This window comes from Dermacentor albipictus, unplaced genomic scaffold, assembly GCF_038994185.2.
Source record: "Dermacentor albipictus isolate Rhodes 1998 colony unplaced genomic scaffold, USDA_Dalb.pri_finalv2 scaffold_17, whole genome shotgun sequence".
NCBI lineage: Eukaryota > Metazoa > Arthropoda > Arachnida > Ixodida > Ixodidae > Dermacentor > Dermacentor albipictus.
In genome coordinates, this window is record NW_027225571.1 from 8,323,427 (window position 1) to 8,350,755 (window position 27,329).

At 47.8% G+C, this 27,329-nt stretch overlaps 1 protein-coding gene across 3 annotated transcripts in view; it reads left to right on the top strand.

Moving 5' to 3' along the window:
- The window catches only part of LOC139051984 (PR domain zinc finger protein 8), a 111,555-nt gene extending 96,386 nt beyond the window's left edge, over positions 1–15,169 (top strand). For all 3 annotated transcript variants that reach the window (XM_070529052.1, XM_070529053.1, XM_070529051.1), the window contains 4 exons: positions 8,325–8,622; positions 9,220–9,571; positions 10,380–10,583; positions 12,445–15,169. In XM_070529052.1, the coding sequence (XP_070385153.1) occupies positions 8,325–8,622; positions 9,220–9,571; positions 10,380–10,583; positions 12,445–12,985 (1,395 nt within the window). In that variant the 3' untranslated portion in view covers positions 12,986–15,169. The remainder of the gene's footprint in view (positions 1–8,324; positions 8,623–9,219; positions 9,572–10,379; positions 10,584–12,444) is intronic.
- Positions 15,170–27,329: the final 12,160 nt, after the last annotated feature.

Here is a 27,329-nt window from a genome sequence, read left to right on the forward strand (position 1 = left end):
GAAATAAAACACATATATACAATAGGAGACCATCCACATTTTTGCAAAAGAAAAAAAGTTGGTCGGATCATTGAAAATAAGTATACCGATCTGAAAGGAAAAAAAAAAGTAAGAGAGGCGATCCGTGCCTTACCCTATTGGGGAGAAAACTTCGAAATGGCTTCTGGAAGAAAAGCTCACGTTGCATATTCGTTTAACAAATAGTACCGCTTCAGTTGTCGCTGCTGCTCGGAATCGCTTGACATAAAAGGCCACATCTTATCACATACCGCAAGACAACAAAGCACGCAGCCTGCATGCGCGGACATGCGGTCAAAAAAAAAAAAGAAGGAAAGAGCAACAAAAGCGCTGATCTTTATCACAGCTACAGAGCAGCCGCTTTGCGTATGGCTACCAGGCCACAGCGCCATTACCGTTTCATTCGTTTGTTTTCATGTTTTTGCTTTTTGTTTTTATCATCACTAATAAGTACTTCGCCTGCCGCCTCTTCGCAGTGTCCAACCCTACCCTGCATTCACATTTTTTTTCTTTTTTCTTACCGTACGACGCCTTATCAAAGTTCGCGCAAAATGCCCGTCGTTTTCCCATCAAGCGGCACCAGACAAAGAAGGCGTTCGAAGCGCGCAAAGAGAGATATAGAAAAAGCTAAACTACAGCACACATTATGCACGCGTGACGGCGCGGGGCAGCCAGTGCTCGTGCTTCAAGCGATGTCCCGAATGACCCATGCGCGCTAAGCGCTGGAACAAAAAGGCCACACAGAGAGGGAGAGAGAGAGAGAGAGAGAGAGAGACTAACTGTATATTGTAACGGTGGCGCCGGCATCGCGATTTGCAGGCTAATTAAACGACGAGCTGTTTAGCGACATATGTAAACAAACAAGGCCTTCTGTCAAGGGACCGGTAATTAAGAGGTTTTTCTATCCTCCCTTCGCTCTTCTTGCTCTCTCTCTCTCTTTCTCTCGCTCTAGTCGCTTTTGCCGCCGCTTTCTCATTGTTTGTCATACGTATACATGCTTTGCCAAAGGCGACTCAGCAGAAGCGTCGATTTCAGTCGATCAAGGCTCACTCTCCACCGCTTTTATTTTTCGCTCTCTCTTTATTGTATACGCCCCCCACTTTGTCTTCTCGCCAGGCATGGTTGTGCCGCGGATACTTAAGCGCGAAAGATGAACGGGCTATCTATATTCTTGTTCGATCTCTTGCTTAGTAAAGGCCGCTGTGTGTTACTTCGAGCATATTCCGTGTGCTCTGCCCCATGCGAAAACAAGACCATACGGGACTTCGCATTGATCGCTGTTTACTACAAAGTGCGTCTACTACAAAGTGCGTCTTTTAAAGCGAGACATAGCCGCGGAATCGATCTGCCTGCGTCGTATACATCGCACTGAATCTCGTCCGTGTTTCCTCGTCATTTCTTTCTTTTTCTTTTCGAGCCTCGAGCTTGTATCTCTTACAATTATCGACGTAAGGAGAGCTGATTGTGAAGAGTCCCGGGTCATCGGTCATGCAGCGCACGCCACGCTGTCACGCTGCGCCCGACCATTTCCAAGATGACCGAAGACGAGCTGCGAGCGGCGCGTTTTCGTTGTGTCCTTGTATTGTTTTATTGTATCGTTTGTTCGATTGTTCGAACAGCAGTGATCTCGGCGATCCCCGGTGCGCAGGGGACTGTACACTCTGTCATTCCCAACAGCGCGCAACAATGCGAGGGAGTGCCTTTGTATAATGGACGTGTTTTAGCTTTTCTTGCGACGTAATCGAAGTGTTGATGACCTGCAAGAAACACCCGAGATCACCCGAGTCTGGAGTGGCGTTTGAACTGTGAATAAAAGCTTGCTCCGCCAGGCCAGGGTACGCTTCCGACGTCTGCTCGTCTCTTTGGCCTTATCCCCGTTCCGTTCGCATCAACAATTTGCTAAGTATTTGGATCGCGAGCATGGGCGCTATTACGTAAACCTATTTCAAATTTTTCTATTCCACTTCTACAATCAGCCCTCCGCGATTGGCCAAGAACTTTTTTGGACCACTCCCCCTTCGCCTGTCTGTCATGCGACGTCACAGAAGCCGCGCTAGCTCCCAATATGACATGACGTGTACACACAGATTATGCATGATTCGACAGAACAAAAGAAAACATTATTTCTGATTCGACGCCGTTTCGCCATCAACCCTCTGCTATTGGTCAAAATATTTCAGGCTGCACTTACTTCATCTGTCTGTCACTCGATGTCACGAAACCGCGAAAGCTCATTGCGTCAAAGTGGCGTGTACACGTTAAAGATGCAACAAAACGTTCTTTTTTTCTTTTCTGAATAGCCGGAGATGGCCCCGTTCCCAAAGGAATCGAATATGGCTGCCGCCGATGGCTCAGGCACTGTGTATACTCGCATCTGCCAGAGAGCATGGGTTTATTGCCGTATAATAGACCTTTAAGCGCGACAGTATAACGTTATCGAGCGCTTTCGGCACGTATACGACATCACTCTGCCAACTCTTCTTTGTTGAGCATCCGTTTTAGAGGCATTTTTCAGTGTCCGTTGAACGCCGCCGTTATTTTAGACAAGCCACCCCAAGCTAAGTAAGGGAAAGCGGACCAATCGCAGGAGCCGGCACCTCTCTTTCCATCCCGTTATCTATTTTCAGTGCGCTGGCTCTGCCCCGCCGAAACCCTCTCCACTTGAGCGTACTCCTTGCCTCTTGTCAGCCGATTAGATAAGAAAAACCGCGCTATGTAGCTAACGTTATTCGTTTTGAAAGCACACAAAGGGGATCTCCTATAAACGATGGGAGCGTTTCATTGGGCTGTTAAGGCAACGCTGTGGGTCACTGCCCGATGCTTGCGTTGGCACTTACGTAAATTTGACGTCGGGAGATAGGAATGAAAACATATTGGAATAGTTTTACGCTATAGTGCCCCATATTCACAGTAAAATTTCCGCTTAAATTATTTTGCGTCACAGAGGGAGAAAACACGAAACAAAACGAGTCGAAGGCGTATATATCCTGCTTTGCCAATGTCAATGTATGTGTGTGAGTGTGTGTGTGTGTGTGTGTGTGTGTGTGTGTGTGTGTGTGTGTGTGTGTGTGTGTGTGTGTGTGTGTGTGTGTGTGTGTGTGTGTGTGTGTGTGTGTGTGTGTGCATGTTTGTTACACTTTCAGTAAAGTTCAGCTCGTTTTTCACATACTACATGCGAGCATGCGCCCAGAATTCCTACACTCTTGAATCGTAATTTGCAAAAACAAGTTGGGGGTATTAACCAATTCAAACGGAACAAAGTGCTTCAGAGCTGAAACGGCTTGCGTGATCCCACCCGTTGACCAAGAATCGCCGTATTCCTACTTTGAACCTGAACGTTTGCACGTACGGGCCGTTTCCCACGCTAAACGAACGCGTCGATGCGAGTCCGGCTACGCCGACGCGTAAGCAACGCGTCAGCAACTGAAAACAATGGGCAATACGCTCGCATCGGAACTAAGTTCCATCACCACTTCGTACGCCGTGAGCGGGTCATTCCAATCCACCAATCCGGTGTGAGGAATATAGGTCACCGGTCAGGCCAGGGTCAGGCTACTCTTGTATTAGGCCATAAGGTGATACGCAATGCGTTGTTTAAAGAAGAAGAGAACATGTCAGACCAACTGGCCCAAAGTTCAGCCCTCTTGAACGCAATGCCTTGGTCGTCGCGTACATTCCAAACAAGATTTAGCCCTATAAATATGGCGACCAATGGCGCTATAACGTGAAACTATTCCAAACTTTTCTATTCCAACTCTGCAATCAGCCCACCCCGATTAGTGAAAAACTTTTTTGTACCTCCCCCAATTCACCTGTCTGTTACGCGACGTCACGAAAACCGCGATAGCTCCCCATCTGATATGACGTGGACACGCTGATTATGCATGATTTTACCGAACCAAAGAAAAATAGTTATTTCGGATTCGACGCCTTTTAGCCATTAGCCCTCGGCTATTGGTCAAGTGTTTTAGGGCTGCAGCCACTTCACCTGCCTGCCATGCGACGTCACAAAACCGCAAAAACTGACCGCGTCAAAGTGACGCGTACGCTTTAAAGATGCATTAATATGCCGAACAAAATAGAATTTTCTTCTGAATAGCCGCAGGCTGCCCCGTTCCGACAGGAATAAAAGATGGCTGCCGCCGATCACTCAGGCACTGACTACTTGCACCTGCCCGAGGGCATCGATATTTTGGCGTATAATAAAACTTTATGCGTGGCCGTGTAACGTTTTCGAGCATTTTCGGTACGTTGAAGACCTCGTTCTGCCAACTCTCATTTGCTGAGGATCCGTTTTAGCGACAGTCTTAAGCTTTCGGTGCATGCTGCCACGATTGTCGACGAGCCACCGCAAGCTAAGTAAGGGTATGCGGACCAATCGCAGATACCGGCACCGCCTTCTTCATCAGGGTATCGATGTTCAGTGCAGTGGCTCGGCCCCATCGAATCCCTCTCCACTTGAGCGTGCTCCTCGCCTCTTGTGAGCCAATTAGATAAGACAATGCGCTCAGTGTCGTCAATGTTATTCGTTTTTTAGGCAAACAAGAGTGAGCTCCTATGAACAAGGAGAGCGTTTGATTGGTCTGTCGAGACAACCCTGTGGGTGACCACCCTATGCTTGCGTCGGCGGTTAAGCAAATCTGACGTCAGGAAATTGGAACAAAACATATTGGCATAGTTTTACGTTATGGGGCCCCAGTACACATAGCTAGTGCTGTAGGAGGTCGTTTGTTCGAGAATGAACTGCATTTGCTAAATCGTATGATTTCGGTGACACAAATGCTAAATGAAGTTCTTCCGTAAGCAAATATTGTGTGCGTCATGACTTATTTCATTTATGTAGTGTGCAAATACCTTGCCCAAGCGCACATTTATTACTAATCGTACAATTATAGCACAGCGTAGGCATGAATGCAACGGAAATTTGACGCACGCACCGTAAAGATGAAGAAGACGCGAAATCTAAACTTTGGAACGTCGCCGTGAAGCCAAACTTCACGTATTTTGCGTTTCCCCAAGGTCAAAATGGTCAAAATTAAATGGTGTACTTTGCTCAGGTTTATAGGAGAGCAAGGTTATCAATTTTCGCTTTATTTGAGCGCTAACATTGCCTCGGTTGAAATGTATTGAAATATTAAGAACACCAACTCGCCATTCCGGCTCTGCGAAAGTGATTGTCCAGCGAAGCTGTTGTAAACAACCGCTACAACGGCTGAGCGGGGTATGCAATGTTTTTTTGCTTTGGAGCAATGGCAGTAATTATTATCATTATTATTATTATTATTATTATTATTATTATTATTATTATTATTATTATTATTATTATTATTTGATATGGAAACATACAAGCACACAAAAGAAACGGGGAGGGAGCAAGCTTACAACTGCCACCGAGAGGGGCACAACGCCTGCCTACTCTGTCGGGAGGAGGGAATGAAAAGAGGAGAAGAAGATAGGAAACAAAGAAATAGGAAAGAAAATAGGACAATAAATAAATGACAGAGACATGGACAAAAGAAAGTAGGAACACGGAAAAAATGTATATAAATGGGAGGCCAAATCAGCCTTTTGCATGAAAGTTAGCAAGGCTCTATGGGCCTGGTCTATGGACGTAAGTATATTGAAAAATATCTACAGATTCCACAGCTAGCTTAATTTTGCACAAGTAGGAAGATACCTATAAGGAAAGGCGTCAGGCAAGGAGACACAATCTCCCCAATGCTATTCACTACGTGCTTGAGAAGTATTCAAGCTACTAAACTGCGAAAGCTTAAGGCCAAGATATAGTCCGGCGTTCTTGGCGCGCCAGGCCGCGGCAGGCGAAGTCGGATACGCTGCGCTAGCTACGCCAGGGGTGCAAGAAATTTGCTTCCTCTAGAGTTCGGCGTGCGCGCGCGGCTCGAGGCTGGCGCCATCTGTGCGTCCGGGAGCGCAACTTCACCGCCGCGGCGAACAGCTGTTTACATGGCGCATGCGCGTCTTGCATATACCCTCGCCGTTTGGGTAGCACGCGCGCTTCTCGTTCCGCGCGCTGTTTGTGCGCTAAAATGAAAACTTTTGCGGGATGGCGTTAACTTGTCCTGACAGCCAGAAAAAAACAACATAAGGTTTTACGTGCGAAAACCACTTTCTTTCTGACCAGGGGTTCTTTAACGTGTACCGAAATCTAAGCACACAGGTGTTTTTCGCATTTCGCCCCCATCGAAATGCGGCCGCCGTGCCTGACAGCCAGAACATCGCACTCATATTGCTAGTATTTCGGCTACGTCAAAAACGGAAGCGGACCATGCATGTGCATGCGAAAGCTATTCGACAAGCGCCCTCAACTCGGCGACTACCACCAGCTAGTACAGGAGCTGCGAAATGCAGCTTACCTGTGGCGAGACCACACTGCTTTCGTATAGCTTCCCACGCGTTGTTCTTGCGCTCTGTGTCGCGGTAGTCCATGCGTTTCACATCGTATACACATGGAAGGTTGCAAATCGCTTCAAGCAGGCGTCCTCACTCGCGCTGTCATCCCGCACGGATGTTGAAAAAACCACAGCCGCACTGTCAGTACGCGCACCGCAGGCCGCCATTCTGCCTTCTGCTCGCTGCCGCTGCAGCGCGCAGTGCATTCTGGTCTAGCGGCAGCCGCGTGAAATAGAACACGCTCTATGTCAGCGCCGGCGGCGTTGTGCTCGCCAAGCGCGCCTGGGCACGCCGGCTACGCCGTGACGCCGGACTGTAGAGTGCGCGCTTTTCACCGACGTCGCTTAACCGCGACGCGCGTGGCCGCGCGCGCGCGTTACGCCGGACTATATCTTGCCCTTTAGGAGTATGGATCGATGGCAAATATCTCAGCAACCTTCGGTTTGCCGATGAAATTTTTATTCAGCAATACTGCAAACGAGTTACAACAAATGATCGAGGTCCTTAACAGAGAGGGTGCAAGGGTGGGGTTGAATATTAATACGGAGAAGACAAAGATAATTATGAATAGCCGGGCAAAGAAACAAGAGTTCAGTCGCGGCAGTCAGCCTCTAGAGTCTTTGAAGGAGTATGTTTACCTAGGTCAATTAATCACAGGGAATCCTGATCATGAGAAGGAAATTCATAGAAGACGAAAAATGGGTTGGATCGCATACGGCAGACATTGTCAGCTCCTGGTTGGAAGCTTACCATTATCGTTGAAATTTAAGGTGTACAATCAGTGCATTTTACCGATTCTGACATATGGGGCAGAGACTTGGAGACTGACAAAGAAGCTTGAGAACAAGTTAAGGACCGCGCAAAGAGCTATGGAACGAAGAATGCTAGGCATAACGTTAAGAGACTGAAAGAGAGCGGTTTGGATAAGAGAGCAAACGGGTATAGCCGATATTCTAATTGACATAAAGAGAAAAAATGGCGCTGGGCAAGTCATGTAACGCGCAGATTAGATAACCGTTGGACCATTAGGATTACAGAATGGGTACCAAGAGTAGGGAAGCGCAGTCGAGGACGGCAGAAGCTAGATGGTGCGATGAAATTAGGAAATTCACGGGCGCTAGTTGGAATCGGTTGGCGTAGGACAGGGATAATTGGAGATCGCAGGGAGAGGCCTTCGTCTTGCAGTGGACATAAAATGGGCTGATGATGATGATGATCTTGTTGTTGTTGTTGATGATGATGATGATGATGATGATGGTGGTGGTGGTGGTGGTGGTGGTGGTGGTGGTGGGCCTGGTCGCGTTGAGCAACACTGTCTCTCGGAAACAGACAATCGTCAAGGGTCGTACACTGGTGTCCGTAGTCCTTAATTAGCAGTGCACGTTGTGGACGAATGCGGGACACCCCAATACAAGGTGTTCAAGTGCCTCACAGGAGCCGCAGGACGTACACGACGGACTGTCCACACGTCCTTGACGATACAAGTGTTCGCGCACCAACACAGAGCCAACTCTTAATTTCACTAACAGTGCTCTACACTACGACGCAAGCCACGACCACGAATACGGGGAGGGAACGAGCCGTTTGCAACAATGTGATCTGGAGGCTGCTTTAGGAGGTATCGGCGGATTAACATATGGGCGTTATCATGGGAGTAATGGTAATTTTGACAGCACGCCGCCGCCCATAGCGGTGCTGCAACAATACTGAAATCAGTTGCTGAGCTAGTTATTTTATGTTCGAAACGCTAGGGATGTCACTCCCCACGTCGCAAGCTGCTGTCGACGCGGCAGCTTGCGACGCGGGCAAGCGCACGCGGCGCCGAGGAGCACGGGTGAGTTTGCGCACAGGAGCCGTTCAGAGCAGCCACCCTCATACCCTCTTCCCAAACGCAGGCGGTGTCGGCCTGGCGCGGCCGCCCGTCGGAGTGCCCGGAGTCGGCGACGGACGACGAGCAGCGGCGGCAGCACGAGGAGGAGGAGGAGGAAGAGCGCCTCCGGTGGCTGTCTCAGCTGCCGGCGGCGCGCCACCCGCATGAGCAGAACCTCGAGGTGACGCTCGCGTCGCAGCAGCTGCAGCTGCGCGTGTGCCGGCCCGTGCAGAGGGGCGAGCCGCTGCTCGCCTGGTTCTCCCGCGAGCTGGCTGACTTGCTCAGGCTGCCCGCGGCGCCGAGGAACACCACGAACGCCCACGGTGCGTGCACACCGCGCGCGTGCACACACGTATACACACGTACACGCACGCACGTACGTCTAAAGGCGTGCAGTAACTGTACGCGCAGCGATTATTGTGGCGAATTCCAAATTCATTTTGTTTTTACGTTCGTAAGAGCTATTTGCCATTCGCCGGCCACTTTCAATAAAATGTGTCAGACGTTACGACTGGCTGGTGCGTGTTGTTACGAACAATTCTAGCTTTTTAGATTTTTTTAGAGATTCTCTTAGCACTAGATTTTTTATGAGGATGCGGGCCCATGGTAGATTAGACCTAGACACGCAGAAGAGCCGCCACGAAACATAGGAAGTTCGAACCCTGTTGTAGTGGTTGCCCACTCGTTAACGTAGTGTTTAGTATGGGAGTGAAACCTAGGACTCTTCCATTGTCTTCAACCCGACAGTGAAATTTAGGCCCGGCCTGCCAACTCGACCCGCTTTTGCCAGATTCGTTTAAACGCAAGTGGACGAATTGGGGCCGTCTCTCGGGTATGTGGAGAAAACACGCGAGCGAGCTTACCTCGTCTTGTCCACATCACAGCTGCTCTGACGCACGTATGCCACTGCTCGACTGCAGGTGGCGAGAAGCCGTACCGATGTCCACTGTGCAGCGACTCATTCGTGAACCCGTACCCGGTGGTGTCGCATCTCATGTACCGCTGCCCCGCGAGGCACCACGCAGCGTCGGCCGAGGTGCCGCCTCCGCCACCTCCGCCCACGGTGCCACGGCGCTCGAGTGAGAGCGCGCCGGAGCCGGTCTCCGGCTTGGACGCCAAACCGAGGACGCCGCTGGCCGCCACTTCACTGCCGGCGGTCAGGAAGGTCAAGGGCTTCGACATCGCCTCGCTCACCGACAGCTGCAGCGGTGGAGGAACGGAGAGCAAGCACCAGGCAGCTAGCACGAAAGACATCAAATTGACGCTGGACAGGTATATGAGCACCTTTCTTGCTCGTTCGGGTGTCCCCCTCCCCCCTAAAGTAAAGAAAGAAAGGAGGGGGGTTGCTCTAGTTACGGGCTAAGACAAAACTTGCAATAGCTCAGGACAGGAACGTCAAGGTGTCTCCTCAGAACAGAGCTGCTGCCTTCTTAGACGCAACTAAGTTAACTCAACCGACAATCAAGTGCGAAGATCCGTTCCTCCTTCTTAAGCACAGTCTAAGCGTGTGAGGTCCGCGGAATTGCCTTCTGCGCATCTATCTAATGGGCGTACAGCGCATAATTTTTGCCTTAGGAGGCTACGCCTTTGCTCTGTTTGCTACCATGGTTAAATCTCGATCCCCGCCGCTAGCTTACAGAATGGGACATTCGTGAGGGTGTGTCAGCCTGGCGCTAGAGTTTTTCTTTCATCCTGGGGCCTTCCCCGCAGGCACTATTTGTAGAGTGCTTAGTTGCTTAATGCAGTGTCTGAAGTGTTATTATTGCTACGGTGTCCAATTTGGCGACTAAATCATATTGCAGAAACTGATCGTCACCTATGCCACGGAACTTAAAGTGCTATACGTCGAAGGCGAAGCTCACAAAACTGCACTACAGTTCTACGAGGCCCCTCGCGCATGATTCTCGCGGTCTGTGAAGAAAATGAAGGGTTATTTACGTGTAACTCGTGAAAAAGGTGCGCATTCCGTTGCTCTGCGCTAAGTAAGTGGTTAACGTGCCTATTATGTATGCCGGCGAGAAAAAAAAGGAACGTTGTACTGATGGCACTGCCCCCTCGTGCGCCGTTTCCTCGCGGACAGGTTGACGACTACGCGAGGTGACGCCGCGACGGCGTTACCACAGGCGCATTCGCCGGCGGCTGCGTCCGAGTATGGTGCGGCGGCCTGCATGCCCGATGACCTGTCTTTCAAGCGGCCTTCCAAGAAGCGTGCCAGGGCGGATGACGACGCTGCTGCGATGGCGCCGCCTTCCAGCGCCTTCAAGAAGGTCGACAAAACGGACAGGTAAGTGGTAGTTCCACGACACGCAGCGCACTGGACGACACATCATGCAAAACGTGTACACAGCTATAGCGTCTCAAAGTAAGAGACCGCAAGAAATAGCGGACACACACGGTACGATACGGTATACCGCTTGTGACTCGACCCACAACCTGGCGTACCAACAGCCCCCTTCACAGAGTACCCATCAGGTAATCACGTTCCAGCATCCCAAGCAGCCTTCCTCTTATAATGACGTGCCACGCCGTCGTGTCGTATGCATGTCCTGACTAGCACTAGTTTTTTTTTTATAAATCTAAGGTTCATCTTGCGCTGGTAAAAGGCAACCACGTAGTGCCGTCGTAGCATTTGATTCAGTCGCAACCTCAGCAGTCATGGAGGCATTACGGAATCAGGGTGTAGACGAGCCATATGTAAAAATACTGAAAGATATCTATAGCGGCTGCAATATCTATAGCGGCTCCAAATCCCAATAAAGAAAGGCGTCAGGCAGGGAGATACGGTCTCCCCAATGCTATTCACAGCGTGTTTACAGGAGGTATTCAGAGACCTCGATTGGGAAGAATTAGGGTTAAGAGTTAGTGGATAATACCTTAGTAACTTGCGATTCGCTGATGATATTGCTTTGCTTAGTAACTCAGGGGACCAATCGCAGTGCATACTGACCTGAAGAGCCAAAGCAGAAAGGTGGGTCTAAAAATTAATCTGCAGAAAACTAAAGTAATATTTAACAGTCTCGGGAAGAGAACAGCAGTTTACGATAGGTAGCGAGGCACTGGAAGTGGTAAGGAAATACATCTACTTAGGACAGGTAGTGACCGCATATCCGGATCATGAGACGGAAATAATCAGAAGAATAAGAATGGGCTAGAGTGCGTTTGGCAGGCATTCTCAGATCATGAACAGCAGGTTGCCATTATCCCTCAAGAGAAAAGCGTATAACAGCTGTGTCTTACCAGTACTCACGTGCGGGGCAGAAATCTGGAGGCTTACGAAAAGGGTTCTACTTAAATTGAGGATGACGCAACGAGCTATGGAAAGAAGAATGATGGGTGTAACGTTAAGGGATAAAGGGATAAGAAAAGAGCAGATTGGGTGATGAAACAAACGCGAGTTAATGACATCTTAGTTGAAATGAAGAAAAAGAAATGAGCATGGGCAGGACATGTAATGAGGAGGGAAGATAACCGATGGTCATTAAGGGTTACGGACTGGATTCCAAGGGAAGGGAAGCGTAGAAGGGGGCGGCAGAAAGTTAGTTGGGCGGATGACATTAAGAAGTTTACAGGAACGACATGGCCACAATTAGTACATGACCGGGGTAGTTGGAGAAGTATAGGAGAGGGCTTTGCCCTGCAGTGGGCGTAACCATGCTGATCATGATGATGACGTAGCGCTGAATGTGACTACAGCATGCGAAGCAGCTGAGACGTGCCGTAACCTTACGGAACAGCGGGAGAAAAAAAGGCTCCGTGTCACATAACCTAAACGCCAGGGATGAGTGTGCAGGTGGCTCCTTTGTAACTAGGATATTTCTCGTTACGACAGAGTTCGGCCTGTATTTACAAAAAGCTCTTACACTAGAATTGTTCGTAAGAACGAAGCCCAGCCAATACCAATGCTAGGCACATTATTAGCGACGGTAGATGCCCAATGGCAAAGATTACTCAGGAAAGAAACGCCTTTTTTTTCAATTGGCCCTATCCTGATTTACTGTTGGTTTGTTTGTTTTCCTTCACGTGCCGCTGCGCATAACGTTGGTCAAGAGCACGTTATCGGAATCCTCTATCCGAGCAGCTACAGAGCAGAGCCACGTTCTCAGCTTTTGGCATTCCCTGTTTTAACTCTCCTCTCCTTTGCGCAGGTCTCCGCCCGGATTGTCCCCTGTTGCCGGTGGCTTTCCATTCGCCTTTCCGTATGGCCTGCCGCCATCCAGCCCCCTCTGCGCCCAGTTTCCGCTGCTGCCCGTGTTCGGGCCACTCCTGGACCCCAAGGTCGAAGACGATGGTGTGTACGACAAGAACGCTTCGCCCACCGGCAACAACTCATCGACGGCCGCAGCAGCCGCAGCAGCCGCCGCTGCTGCAGCCGCGCGACGGTTCCTTCCGGCCGCCGCCGCAGCAGCAGCCGCGGCGGCCGCAGCGGCGCAGTATCCAGCTGCCGCGGTACTGCCCTACCTCCCGCCCTCGCTGGCAGCGCTGTCTCTGCCGTCTCAGAACTGGTGCGCCAAGTGCCAGACGAGCTTCCGCATGACCAGCGACCTGGTGTACCACATGCGCTCGCACCACAAGCGAGAGCCGGACCCGGCCAAGAAACGGCGAGAGGACAAACTGCGCTGCCACATTTGCCACGAGAGCTTCCGCGAGCGGCATCATCTCACCCGACACATGACGTCTCACCAGTGACGTGGTGCTGACGCCTGCCTCGTTACTGTAGCTGCACGGACAGTTGCCGACGAGATGCCACGCGCCAGCATTGGTCTCCTCGAGGCGTCCTCGAAGGTTGTAAAAGAGAACGCGGCTGGTCCTGTGTCGTGCGCTACGTAGTTTCCTTGTCGGCAGCGCGCGAAGTCTTCATTATCACGCTGTCGTCAGCACTCGACATCATCGGTGGCACAGGTCTTCATTGACGGTGTACTTCGGACTGAGCCGCGTTGCGCGGCTGACGCACTTGCCGTTAAAAATATTTTGTTTTTGGCAAGTCCCGACCATCGTCTATTAAGAGGTGGCTGTCGACGTCTGAGCATCAAAGCCTGAAAGAAAGTGTGCGGTTTGGAAGTCGCAGTCGTCCGAGCTGCCTTTCTCGTCGCCGTTATCAGCGCGAGACGTTATCCGAACGCCTGCACGGCACTTCGCCAGAGGCCGGCGCGGAGCGTCTGGTGGCTTGTTCCTATTCGTCTTCGTGATGTTGCCCCTGGTGACGCCCCTCTTGCAGGCGCCAAAGGAGGCCTGGTTGCCTTGCTTCCTGGGCGCTCTCAAGCGAACTCCTGACTCTGTGCGGGCATAGGGGAAGTCTAGTCATCTCATCGTTGTCTCGTGTGTTATTTTTGTGGTGCGAAAGATGGATAAGAATTGCTTGCCGGTGACATGGCCGTAACCTTAGGAGAGCGAATCAACTTTTTTTTTTTGCTGAATTCACCAAACAGGTTTAGCGGCTGGCCCGTCGGCATAGCAACAGATACGGCGCTGGAGGTGTGTTATTGTGGTGTTATTGCGGTCCTTAAGACACGGTGTTAAGCAGCAATGCTGTGAAGTCTGCGAAGTCTCCTATTTACAGAAAACTTAAAGGGAAGCTGAAAGGTTTTCCAGAAAAAATGAGTGAACATCTGTACATAATGGTTTTCAACCCTCCGAATTCGAATATCATATCGAAATTGAGCGAAAGAAAGCGCAAATGTATTTTATTTCGACGAAAAGTGCAGCAGCGGACACGCCCAGCTCGCGCGTCTTGTTTCCGCCTGTGATTGGTCGGTGCGCCTCGTGACGTCAACTCTGCCGCTGCCGACCTCTGCCGCTACACATGAAGCGCGGTGCCAGGTAGTTTGGTGCTGTTTTTCTGAGACAGTAATGGAAAATTCAGAGAGACTGCGTTTTTCTGAGGAGTTCGGCGTTACTCCTTACATGTACGAGCCGATTGCGAAGAGCCGGCTTCTCGAAGAAGCAAACGATGCTGGTGCGAGCAGTGCTTTCGACACGAACGAAAGCAAAGTCTTGGGATCTCCTCGTGTTGGAAATGCTCTTTGCTGAGTATGTTTTTCGCAAAGCGATCTAGTGGTCTCGCCGATCTTTCGCCGATATACTGAGCTCGTTTCCGGTCAAACAACTGTAGTGTTGTGTTCCTGCATGCCTCCTCGTGGAACGTAAGCGGGGATGCGATCGTGGGCATTTGTGCGCCGCCAAAGCTGTCGGCAATCTACAAAGATGGTTTAAACGCGTGAAAATCTTCCCGGTTCATGCAGTACGTGTAGTGACCTTCATCTGTTGACTACCACTCACGTTGACTACCACTCACGTTGATTACCACTCACGTTGACTACCACGCACGTTGACTACCACTCTACATACACGCAGACGCACCAACAAAGGAATGCATGGTCGATCAAAGCAGATTACGATGGCACGCACGCAGAAACAAGCGCGGTCAGGCACGGTCGCGGACGCTGCGAAGGAACGAAGCAGAGTTGACGTCACAACACCGCGGTTTCCGGTCTCCGCTCCGCTCGCTCACTCAAAGGGGGGCGGAGCTACAGCGCAATTTCAACCGACGATTACGTCGCTCCTAATTGAAATAAAAACCCCAAATTTTACCTACATGGTTTATAAAGCTCCCGCATCCGTATATGAGCGTCTTATTGAATTCGACAGACTCTTCAGCTTCCCTTTAAGTGGACATTTCTTGAAAGCATAAGGTGCAGATGTGCTTGGGTTATCTAAACGCATCACACAACGGCCTAGTCACTGTTTATCTTTTTTTATATATTGTGGGATGCTGCGACATAATGAAATGGCTCATGAACAATACTCTCGAGGCGTGGTAACAAAAGGCGATTCCACGCATAGCAGCGAACAAGGCACATGTTCAAAAGGAAAATTTTGTAGTGTTCTTAGAGAGAGGATGTTCTTTGATTCTTTTAGCACACTTAAGCTGCAGTTCGTTGCTAACCCTGAGGTTGCACCATAGGTCGCCCGATATATTTATTCTCCAATAAGGGTGCTGAAAGAATGGTCGTCCATTTTCTCAAAATAACGTAAGTTCGTAAGGCACGACCTCTATTTTATTATAATTATAATTATTATTATTATTATTATTATTATTATTATTATTATTATTATTATTATTATTATTATTATTATTATTATTATTATGGTCGGTCCTAGGCACGCTAAGTAAATTTTGACCGATTTATTGCATTGGTCTAGCCGAAGCGAAATTACGAATTTTCATACCTGAACCAGGTGCGCATGTTTTACCTGTCGAAACTACGCTGCATGCATGGTAATATAAGATCATAAGAACAAACACTTACAAATAAAGCGCTTCGTTCAGATGTCATTTATTTTTTCATTCAGCGATAACATTCAGCGATATCCTGCTTCCTTTTGCGAACATTTGGTCTTCGTGGAGCTTAAGACATGTAGGATGGACACAAGTCTTATAAATCATGAATATAGCAGGATGCTATGGCAACAGCAACATATGGTATATAATGTGTTACAATGAACAATGAAAAAAAAAAACTTCACTATAATGTTTCTTACTTGTGCAGGTAGGTAACATACCCCGCTCGTCGCAGTTATGTAATCGGTGGCAAGTATATGTGCAATTACACTAGAGAAGCAGTGGAACGAAACATTGCAGTATTCTTTTAATTGCTTGTAAGAGTTTCCGCGTTTATTCCGTTGCGTGTCTGCTGGAACCGTTATGCCAGCATTAGTATGGAGGGGGGGGGGGGGAGAGGCTTTCACGGTGCGCACTGACGGCGAAATATGGTACTACAGCACTGAACTAGAGATGGGTCCCTTCTAAATGGGAATAAATTTTTTACAATCTATTTGTAAAAGGCCATTGTAGTTCGCTGGTTCAGGTCTATGCCCGAAAAATTCGTCTTGTCGTTATGAGCGAAACAACTGTAGGCGACACTGCGCCCCATGATAAAAGGACTCCCATCATTGTTCGATCTTCCTCGCAGCTTTCTTGCTTTCACGTTTTCATCCGAAATGTTTACGTGCAATCCACTATCTTCTCCTCCAAAAGGGTAATCTTTACGTCTCACGCATGAAAAAAAAAAAAAGTGCACCTGGTGTACGTGTTGTTGATTTTATTTGTTGCAACATCAGTTTCGTTACCTACTTTTGGCGCAAAGCTACTTCGAATTTGAATTGTCTAGTCATTTTCCTCATGAATAGACCGAATTTTTTTTGCTACATTAGGCCAGTCACCCTGAATAAGCAGCTTCAGCAAAACACATGCCACGAACTACCGTGATTGGTGTAGGCAAAACACCTGTTAAGATACGTATCGCAAGTGTGCAGCGCGCGCACCGAAATTTTGATGATGTAGTTCGCAACATGCGTTCATGAAGGTAAACAATAGGTACAGACCTTGTTGCCGAATTGTACTTATGCCTTGCTCGAGCCATGATCCTTGCTCTTAAAGGTCCACTGTCTCACTGTAGGGCGCTATGGCACACAGTTTAGGACTCCTTCTTTCCTGTCAGCACGGTACGGGAAATAAAAAAAAATATATAAGAGCCACCATTATTATGAAAGAGCCTCGCGTACCCATTAGGCACTGGAATGAAAACCGCAAACAGACGGAGAACGATACTCGCCAAAGTGTTGTTCCCGCCTGTTCTGACCCCAAGGAGTAGCCTTCGTTTAAGAGATGCGACAATCCTTACTGTGTCCTCTTCTTTGGTTTCCTTTCTTTTTTGAACACCCGTAGGAAACTCCCCAGGCATGTGAGTGTAGAAGGGTTGAAATCTGGACCAGTTGGTACATACTTGAAGGAAAAAAAACCAGTCGAAAAACACAAAGGACAAGAGGAGAGGTTCACACCACGACGACTGGTGCAGAAGGGTTGAAATCTGGGCCAGTTGGTGCATACTTGAAGGAAAAAACCAGCCAAAAAACACAAAGGACAAGAGGAGATGTTCCCACCACAACGACTGTTGTGGTGTGTGAGTCGTTGTGGTGTGAACCTCTCCTCTCGCCCTTTGTGTTTTTGACTGGTTTTTTTCCTTCACGTGAGTGTAGTTGAAATCGACGTCGTGGTTCATGGATTAGAATACCAATAAATGATGCTGATTAATGTCGCAGCTTTATTGTGGCAAATTTAGTGAATGCTAGTCATAGACTGGAGAGGAAATGAACGCATACGATAGGGTTGAGGCCAACCTTATCTGAGGGACTCGCGGTTGGGGTCACATGCGTGAGCATGCGAATAAATAAGAATGCATGCTCTGGATAATTAACGTATACATTGTCGGCCGACAAATTGCCCAGTGGAAGTTGTAAGTGCTGCAGACTAAAGCCCATGTGAATGGGCGGAAAACCGTAAAAAAAAAGGAAAACGCAAGCGTTTCTGCATTCGTGTCAGCGCTACGGACTGATTTACACGTCAACCAGTGCACGTGCGAGGATCCTGGCTATATATGAGCTGAGTGGCAGCATATGATGACTGACGAACAGTGTATTAACGCCTGTATAAGACTTGTCTAAAGGCGAATAATACAACTTACTGCCCCTTGGGCCACCAGAGGAAGCTGAGATAATACACGTGGTCCTAGCGCTGGGAGTAACCTAGCGGGTTCAGTGCCAAACCACAAATAAAAAAAGTGCGAGTGTTTCGGAGAGCGTTGCAATATTATACACATCACATCTACATGTATACATATATGAAGATATAGATATTGTGTTTCCACGTGTCACGTGCACAAACTCGGTGTCAGACAAGAGAGGAGACTTGTGTACGACGACGACCATGTCACGGTTTTGAAGGAATAAATATCCCTGTTGTTGGAATACAAACCGGCTTGGTGTAATACTATCGTTCCTTTCTTTTTTTTTTGACAAATGATAAGCAAATCAGGTCTGCGGACACCCCCAAGGTTAATGAAGTCATTAAATCAAGCGTCGATCTCGACCTGATTGCTGCAATACGCTATATATAGAGAGCGTACCGTTTGGAAGCTGTAAGGCTTACTGGGCAGCATCGTTGCGTGGTCATCTTCCAGTCTCCAAGTTACAGAGACTGTCCTTGCCAGTAGGTTGTTTTGGGTTCAATTTTCAGACAAAGTTATAGGTATATTGAATTGCGAAGTTATTCATTGAGGACGCCATGTAGCGCTCATATTGTATCTGGTGTACCACAGCATTACCTTTGATGTCTTACACACCATATGATACTTGAAGACAGCTTGCGGGCAGTGCTGGGATAAAGACGAGCCCATTCTTCGGAACGTGCGGCAGCGGAACTCCGTCGCTGCTGTCCCTTAGCGGTGATCGTTAGGCAATGACGCCAAAATTAATTTGCTGACACCTTGGTACAAACAGTCGCAATGTAGTCACCAGATTTCAGAACACGCAGCATTAAAAATTAAGCTGCGAGTTTAATTAGAAAAAATTGACTCGACATCCCGGCCTTGCGAAAGTGGATGTCCAGCGAAGCTGTTGAGAACTCCCACTACAACTGCTGAGGGCGGTATGTAAAGTTTAATTGCTTTAGAGTAATGGCAGTAATGGTAGTAGTGGAAGTAATGGTATAATTTTCACAGCATGCCGCCGCCTATAGCGGTGCTGCAAGAACATTGAAATCAGTTCCCAGGCTGGTTCTTTTATATACGAAGGGCTAGGGACGTCGCTCTCCACGTCGCAAGCTGCCGTCGCCGCGGCAGCTAGCGCAACAGTAATCTTTACCGGGAAACGTATGCGTAACCGTAGCGTAACGTAACCTGCTCCGCATTGTTATCAGGAGCACCTTACCGCCTTATCTATAATGATGGGATTTGAATTATTATTCTGTGCTTGTTCTTCATTAAAACGTATGCGGTTCTGTATGTTGTATGCGTGATTCCAAAGCATGTATGTACTGGTCGCTTCACTTTGCTAACTGCTTGAAGCCTCTGCCTAACGTGAGTACGAGCCACTACTCCTGGCCATGCACAGCCACCAGGATCCGCCCATTGATTGATTGATTGAAAACTTTATTGTTCCACCGAGCTGGGGTGCCCGCCTCTTAACCTACACGTAGGTAGGGAGGGAGGACGAAGCAGTTCCCGTGCGTTGAGGACGGTGAGTCTTCACTGCCTCAACGGCCAGGCGGACTGCTCGACGCTGGCCGTCTTCAGTCTCGCTCAGGAGCAAGGCCTCCCAGGCTTCTCTACGGTCAATGTTTTCCTTGGCCCCTGGGCAGCCAGCACGCTCCCATATTATATGGTCTGGCATACTTTGCTTACAAATTTTACAGAGGGCATCGTTATAGTCCCTCGTCTTTGTTAAGTAGATCCAATGTGGTGACGTATAATTGTTTCCCTGGAGGCGTCGCCAAATGCGAGCGTCCTCCAGAGAGAGAGACCGATGCGGAGTCGGAAAGATTCTTTCGGCTTTGTAGTGATCGACAATTTCCCTGTACGTGATCCTGCGATCTTTTATCCCTGGAACTGGCTGTTCTAGAGTTGCCCGGTGGTAGAGTGCTCGGGCGAGCTTGTGAGCGGCTTCGTTGCCTGGGACTTCTTCGTGGGCCGGCACCCAAATAAAAGCTATGTCCCTCCTGGGAGGGTTTTTGAGCAGAATGTGGAGGGCTTCTTCCTAGATTCTCCCTTTGTTAAAATTTCGGATCGCTAATTTGTTATCGCATAATATTACTCCCGCTTTTGTACCCGCACAAGCGAGCGCTACTGCAACATCCTCGGCTGTACAGGCGACCCTCGTGCACGTGGAGCACGCTATCTTAACGCACCCGTCGCCATCAACCACCGTCGATACCGCAGCACCGTCTCTGCCGCAAGAGGCATCCACGTACGCTACGTTATGCGCCGGTGTGTTTTTAAGTTTATTTACTAGAGCCTTAGCCCTGTATCGCCCACAATTTTGGCGACAAACCCGGACACGAAAAATACCGACCAACCAGATGCTAATAGCTTTGCTGTAAAGCACGCCGCTTGGTCGCGCAAAAGTCCGGTGAAAATGAAAGTATACGGCTTGTAATACAATAGACTTCAACAACCTTCTCCGACTGCCTTTGTATGATTACGTGAGTGTCAGTAAGAATGAGGTGTGTTACAGCAATGACTGTTTACGCTTCATGACCACAACAATGTCTGGAGCTGAACAGATGCGTAGTGGCGCAGAGTGATAAAGATAAGCCAACAATAGCTGAATATCCGGTCTTAAGAATCCCACGAGCTACGATGACGGGGCCGTTTCCAACGTGGATCCTGCAATGACTCAGAAGCAGAGTTGCGGATTGGGGCCCTTTATTTTTTTCCTGCTCAATGCCGGAGAGTGGAGATGTCCGCGATTTCACTCCTTTTAGCTCCTCCCAATGGTTAGCGTTGAACCCTGCCCACTCATTGACTGGCTGAGCTGGGCCACTGCATTCGTCCAATTCCAATAAATAAACCTTTTGTCCACAATTGTTTGCTACTTGCGCTTGCGTGCGTAGTGACAGCAATAGAATTTTTTTAGTTCGTAACAACGTGTCAAGTAATGTTGCGCAATAATTTTGCTCTTACGTTTGATGTTACGTACTTTTTTTTTACCTCATATCACTTCACGGTGTTGGCGCTAGTAATTTCCATAATATCAGTTGAGTAAATTGTAAAATAATCTTACACCACGTCCTTCGTAGAAATTGAGCGAAATTACTTCAGGAAAAGAGCAGGCAAGCGACATTAAGACGTTGGTCTTTACTACAAAGCAGAATGCTTCCGTCGCAGTAAATGAGTTCAGAGCCAAAGGAATCGCTGTTGTATGCAGCGTCTTATTAGTGGCACGAGCATCGAGTGACACTCTTGTTTCTTGCGCAGCACTTGCCGTTCATCTCCTGAGACGACCGGGAACGAAATGCAAAATAAATGCGATAAAAATAGGAAAACAATAGTACTGTACAATATCTAAGGGTTCCATCATAGATATGGTATCAAAGCATAAGGTTAGTTACAAGTTGAGTTGCTGTAGTGTATGGAATAATTAGAATTAAATAGAATGCACTGATAGGACCAGGATGAAGATAAACATAAATCAGAAAAAATTGAAAAAAATTGTACAATACTAAATTCGTGATTTTCATTATAGATATGATATTAGAGCATAAGTTTATTTTCAAGTTGAGTTACTTAAGTGTCTGCAATAACTAGAATTAATTAAATATCCCTGATTACCACACACAAAAGCACATAGTTGCAGATTTAGAGACCCGCCACGTGAGCACGATTTTGGCGAAATTCCTGGAAACCCGGAATTAGAAAGCGGAAGTAATGAAGTCACTAATGACCTAAATAATGATGTTACACCTAAGAAGGTGGCATGATATTTAACCGCCTAATTAATGCAAAACAGTTGCCTCCGTGTTCGGTGCATGCGTTATGTTCGCCTGGAGTTAACCTAAGGAACACCAACGCCGAGGTGCGAGTGCCACTAAGGGGCACCTAAGTCAAAAATTAGGGTCGCCTACCACGGTTTTATTTCTTTTTTTTCCCCATTCACTGGCATGTTAACAGACACTATATTGATTCCAAAGCCTCAAATAGCCCACTGTGGGGAAAAGCCGGCGCCGTTTGTGTCCCACGTGTTCTCCATCATTCCCCATCGTATTCCCCATGTTGGTCCTCAGACGCACGCAAGCTACACTTCTGTAGCTTTGAGTCAGTGGTCCTTCCCATATTTTGTTGTATGCAAAAAATAAAGGCAATTTCAATTTTCAATTCCCGCGGCCGCTGAACAATCGCAGCGCCAAATTTCTTTCTAGTAATTTTAGTAGGTGACAGTGTGACCTGCTGTGTATGTGATACTGCAGTTACTGTTTACACTGCAGAAACGGTGTACACCGTCGCTACGTGAAAATACGGTTAGAGAAAAACCTGCATTACGTACCATTTAACGGGCAGGCGCAAATCCCGTACACACACGTACCGTGTATATTGTAAGCAATGGCAGCGTACAAACCGCTACGCACGACATCCTGTATGTTCGTCCCGGGGGGAGGGGGGGGGGGGAGTCGGCTGAGTGCCTTGGACCAAGGCCGTACGCGTCGATGGCCCAGAAAACCACGAAAGAGCTGTTGTAGTGCTCAAAGCGACAGGTCTTGGCGAGCGTGTGCAGACTCGGTAAGCACCTTCAAATGTTCGCGAAACTGTGCTCTCTTTATCTCCCTCCTCTCTGTCTTTTCATCCCTGTGCCCCTTCCCCCAGTTAAGGGTAGGAAACCAGACGTGCATCTGGTTAACCTCCTTGCCTTTCCCCTCCTATTTCTCTCTCTCTCTCCGTGGACGGTCCCTGCCATTCACTCACTCGCGACGCAGTATGCAATGTTTTACTCGCTATCCGGTGAGACAACTGCGCACCTTGACATTCGTTGCATGCCTGCGGTCCTGGCGAGTGAGCGCAGGGAATGAGCCTTTCCGTTACAGGGTGGCCGGGTTAGCCTTGCAGGAGGAAGCTTTCATTGTTGCGCGCGTAAGCTTCAACTTGCACATGTGTTAGAACACATCCGGCAACCCTTGCTCAGACGGTACACTGAACAGCCTGCTGACTTCAGCAAGTGAATTGTAGACGGCTACCATTCAGAGTCTTACTGGACTTCCTGTACGAAGCAGTTGTTACATTAATTTTTATAAGTTATTACTATACCTTAAGGCAGCCCACCTCAAATCATTAAAAAAAAAAGGCAGACGATAAGGTTCACAGGAGGGAAAAATAAATGAGAATGATGGTAAGCCATTATCGACAGCCTCTTCAGCACTGCGTCCATGTTCCCTTGTTGGAGCAGACATTTGGGATGTGTCCGACCCACACGTGTGCTAAGGATTTCTTTCAGCGCAGAGCGCGACAGCAAGCATTTCAATGTGACACTGGTGGTGTTGGCTATTCTGTTCGGCAAATTGATCAAATCTTTTACAAACTAGAACTCTGAGTTCAGAAGGAACTGTTGTCCTTACGGAGGATGACTGCTGCCAACACGGTCTTCCGATACGCTAAAGTGAGGCCAATGATGACGAGAACATTGCTGTGTAGATCTCTGTGGAACTGAAAAATGAGCGGGGAAAATTGCAAAAAAATATAATAATGCTGTGGAATTCTTTAGACTCGTTGGAAAATCTGAAAGCAAATGGAAATGCGAGGCCTTGAGAAACGACAGAAAAAAGGAATATCGCATTCTGCCATCGATGTGCAAGTTCGGCAACGTTCATTACGCCGTTTTTATTTCGTTTCACGTTTTCCGCACAATCAAAACCGTGGATGAAATATCATTCAACTCTGCATGGGCTTTCGTGCTGCTGAGCGTGCTGTTTGAAATCCATTACCGAGACTTTGTACGAGTCTAGTGCGCGCACTGCCTGCGCGAAATAAAAGAAAGCGCGAGGGCGATTAATCTTGCACCGCGCGCGCCGTTCTCCACATTTTTTTCGCTTAATCTCTGTACAGAATAGATTAGCTGTTCGCCTGAAATGTTAGATCGCCGGCAGCATCCGCGTCGGGGTGAGTGAGGGAGCGAAGGCGATGCTTTTTTCTGTTTCTTTCTGTTTATCGAAGGAGGATGGGAGGAGGGGAGACAGACGGGGGGGGGGGGAGAGGGCGTTGGTCCTTTCGGCGTATAAACGACGAAATAGCGTGAATTCCCCCGAGATTCCTATGGAGACACAACGTATGAATGGGGCGCGCCAGCGGGTATAATAGATACCCCATTTCTTCGTCTTTCTAGCACTCTCTCTTTTATGAGGAAACAAAAAGTTCCATGAAAGTATAGTTGAATTCATGTCGCGACGTCTGTAAAGATGAGAACTGAACATCGCTAAAAAGAATGATAAGAATACGAAACAGATAAAGGAAAATCTCGAAGCGGGACATTGAAGGATGGAGAGGATGCGGCGCTTTATCTTGGAAATACGTCTCTCGGCTGGCTCTCTCTATACGCGCTCTACACGCGGGAGGGGAGCCGGCCTGCGCCGTTTTATCTGCTCGGACGGAAATCGATTATCAAAAGCGTGCGCCGTTTCTCTCCGGCGAGAAGACGGATTTCAATGCTGCGCCGCACGGTCTCTCGCGGTTTCCATCTTTCCTCTATTTTTTTCCTTCTTACTACCGCTCTCTCTGCCATATAGATACACCTATAAATCACTCTCGTCCGGCTGCAGGGCGCACCCTCTCGATCCCGCCACGCTCTGTGTTGTGCCTGCTGTCCCGGATTTCTCCCTCTCCCTGTCTCTGCTCTTGCTTTCTCAAAGCTAGCCGATGCGCAGGTCCGTGACCCACGATGCAGTTCTTGCCATGGGGCTGTGTTTGGATAAATACGCACCGTCCGGCTTTCACCTGGATGTATGAGTCTGAGTTCCACATGAGGAATAATCGTATCACAATATCTATCTATCTATCTATCTATCTATCTATCTATCTATCTATCTATCTATCTATCTATCTATCTATCTATCTATCTATCTATCTATCTATCTATCTATCTATCTATCTATCTATCTATCTATCTATCTATGTATCTATCTATCTATCTATCTATCTATCTATCTATCTATCTATCTATCTATCTATCTATCTATCTATCTATCTATCTATCTATCTATCTATCTATCTATCTACACTCTAAGAACAGTTTACACCCTTTGGCTTGCCCCTTCTGCCACACAAAAATAATCGTCATCTGTCTTGATGCGTTTCCTTTCTTTATCGCTGCGAGCCCGGAACTTTCTAGTAACGAACGGCACGCATGTTATCAGCATAGAACAGTTTACACCCTTTGGAGTGCCTCTTCTGATAACGCGCGTGCCGTTCGTCACTGGAAAGTTCCGGGCTTGCAGCGATAAAGAAAGGAAACGCATCAAGGCAGATGACGATTATTTTTGTGTGGCAGAAGGGGCAAGCCAAAGGGTGTAAACTGTTCTTAGAGTCTATCTATCTATCTATCTATCTATCTATATATCTATCTATCTATCTATCTATCTATCTATCTATCTATCTATCTATCTATCTATCTATCTATCTATCTATCTATCTATCTATCTATCTATCTATCTATCTATCTGTCTGTCTGTCTGTCTGTCTGTCTGTCTGTCTGTCTGTCTGTCTGTCTGTCTGTCTGTCTGTCTGTCCGTCCGTCCGTCCGTCCGTCCGTCCGTAGAATCGGTACCTGCCATAAAATATTTAGGGATCCATTTACCATCTGACCTTTCATGCAACATTCACGTAGATACGGTTATTAACAAGGCTTCTAAAACAATCGGATTTTTCAGACGCAATCTGCGCTTAGCTAATGCAGACACTAAGATTTTAGCATACACCACATTAGTGCACTCGCAGTTGCATTACGCCTCTTTGATTTGAAACCTGTACCAAGCATACCTAATAACAAAATTGGAGTCTCTTCAAAATAAAACCGCTCGATTCATATCAAAGAACTACTCGCGTACGGCAAGTGCGACTGAAATAAAGAAAGCTCTCAAGTTACCTCTTCTTTAAAGACATAGAACGTTTTCCATTCTGTCCTTTTTCCACAAATTATATCACAGCCACTCTTCCCTTGCTATGTCCCGTTTCACGCCAGCGCATGGCATATTCCCACGCATTGACCACCAACTCAAACTCGAACCCATCTTTGTTCGCACTAATCTCTTCTTTCATTCGCCTCTCGTCCTAGCCATCCGTCAATGGAATCTTGTGCCTGGCACCATTGCATCTGTCATTGATTACGAGGCGTCTGTCATCATCATCATCATCATCATCATCATCATCATCAGCCTGGTTACGCCCACTGCACGGCAAAGGCCTCTCCAATACTTCTCCAACAATCCCGGTCATGTACTAATTGTGGCCACGCCGCCCCTGCAAACTTCTTAATCTCATCCGCCCACCTAACTTTCTGCCGCCCCCTGCTACACTTCCCTTCCCTTGGGATCCACTCCGTAACCCTTAATGACCATCGGTTATCTTCCCTCTTCATTACATGTCCTGCCCATGCCCATTTCTTTTTCTTGGTTTCAACTAAGATGTCATTAACTCGCGTTTGTTCCCTCACCCAATCTGCTCTTTTCTTATCCCTTAACGTTACACCTATCATTCTTCTTTCCATAGCTTGTTGCGTCGTCCTCAATTTGAGTAGAACCCTTTTCGTAAGCCTCCAGGTTTCTGCCCCGTAGGTGAGTACTGGTAAGACACAGCTATTATATACTTTTCTCTTGAGGGATAATGGCAACCTGCTGTTCATGATCTGAGAATGCCTGCCAAACGCACCCCAGCCCATTCTTATTCTTCTGATTATTTCCGTCTCATGATCCGGATCCGCCGTCACTACCTGCCCTAAGTAGACGTATTCCCTTACGACTTCCAGTGCCTCGCTGCCTATTGTAAATTGGTGCTCTGTTCCGAGGCTGTTAAACATTACTTTAGTTTTCTGCAGATTAATTTTTAGACCCACTCTTCTGCTTTGCCTCTCCAGGTCAGTGAGCATGCATTGCAATTGGTCCCCTGAGTTACTAAGCAAGGCGATATCATCAGCGAAGCGCAAGTTGCTAAGGTATTCTCCATCAACTTTTATCCCAATTCTTCCCACTCCAGGTCTCTGAATACCTCCTGTAAACATGCTGTGAATAGCATTGGAGAGATCGTATCTCCCTGCCTGACGCCTTTCTTTATTGGGATTTTGTTGCTTTCTTTGTGGAGGACTACAGTGGCTGCGGAGCTGCTATGGATATATTCCAGTGTTGTTACATATGGCTCATCTACACCCAGATTCCGTAATGCCTCCATGACTGTTGAGGTTTCGACAGAATCAAACGCTTTCTCGTAATCAATGAAAGCTATATATAAGGGTTGGTTATATTCCGCACATTTCTCTATCACCTGATTGATAGTGTGAATATGATCTATTGTTGAGTAGCCTTTACGGAATCCTGCCTGGTCCTTTGCTTGACAGAAGTCTAAGGTGTTCCTGATTCTATTTGCAATTACCTTACTAAATAGTTTGTAGGCAACGGACACTATGCTGATCGGTCTATAATTTTTCAAGTCTTTGGCGTCCCCTT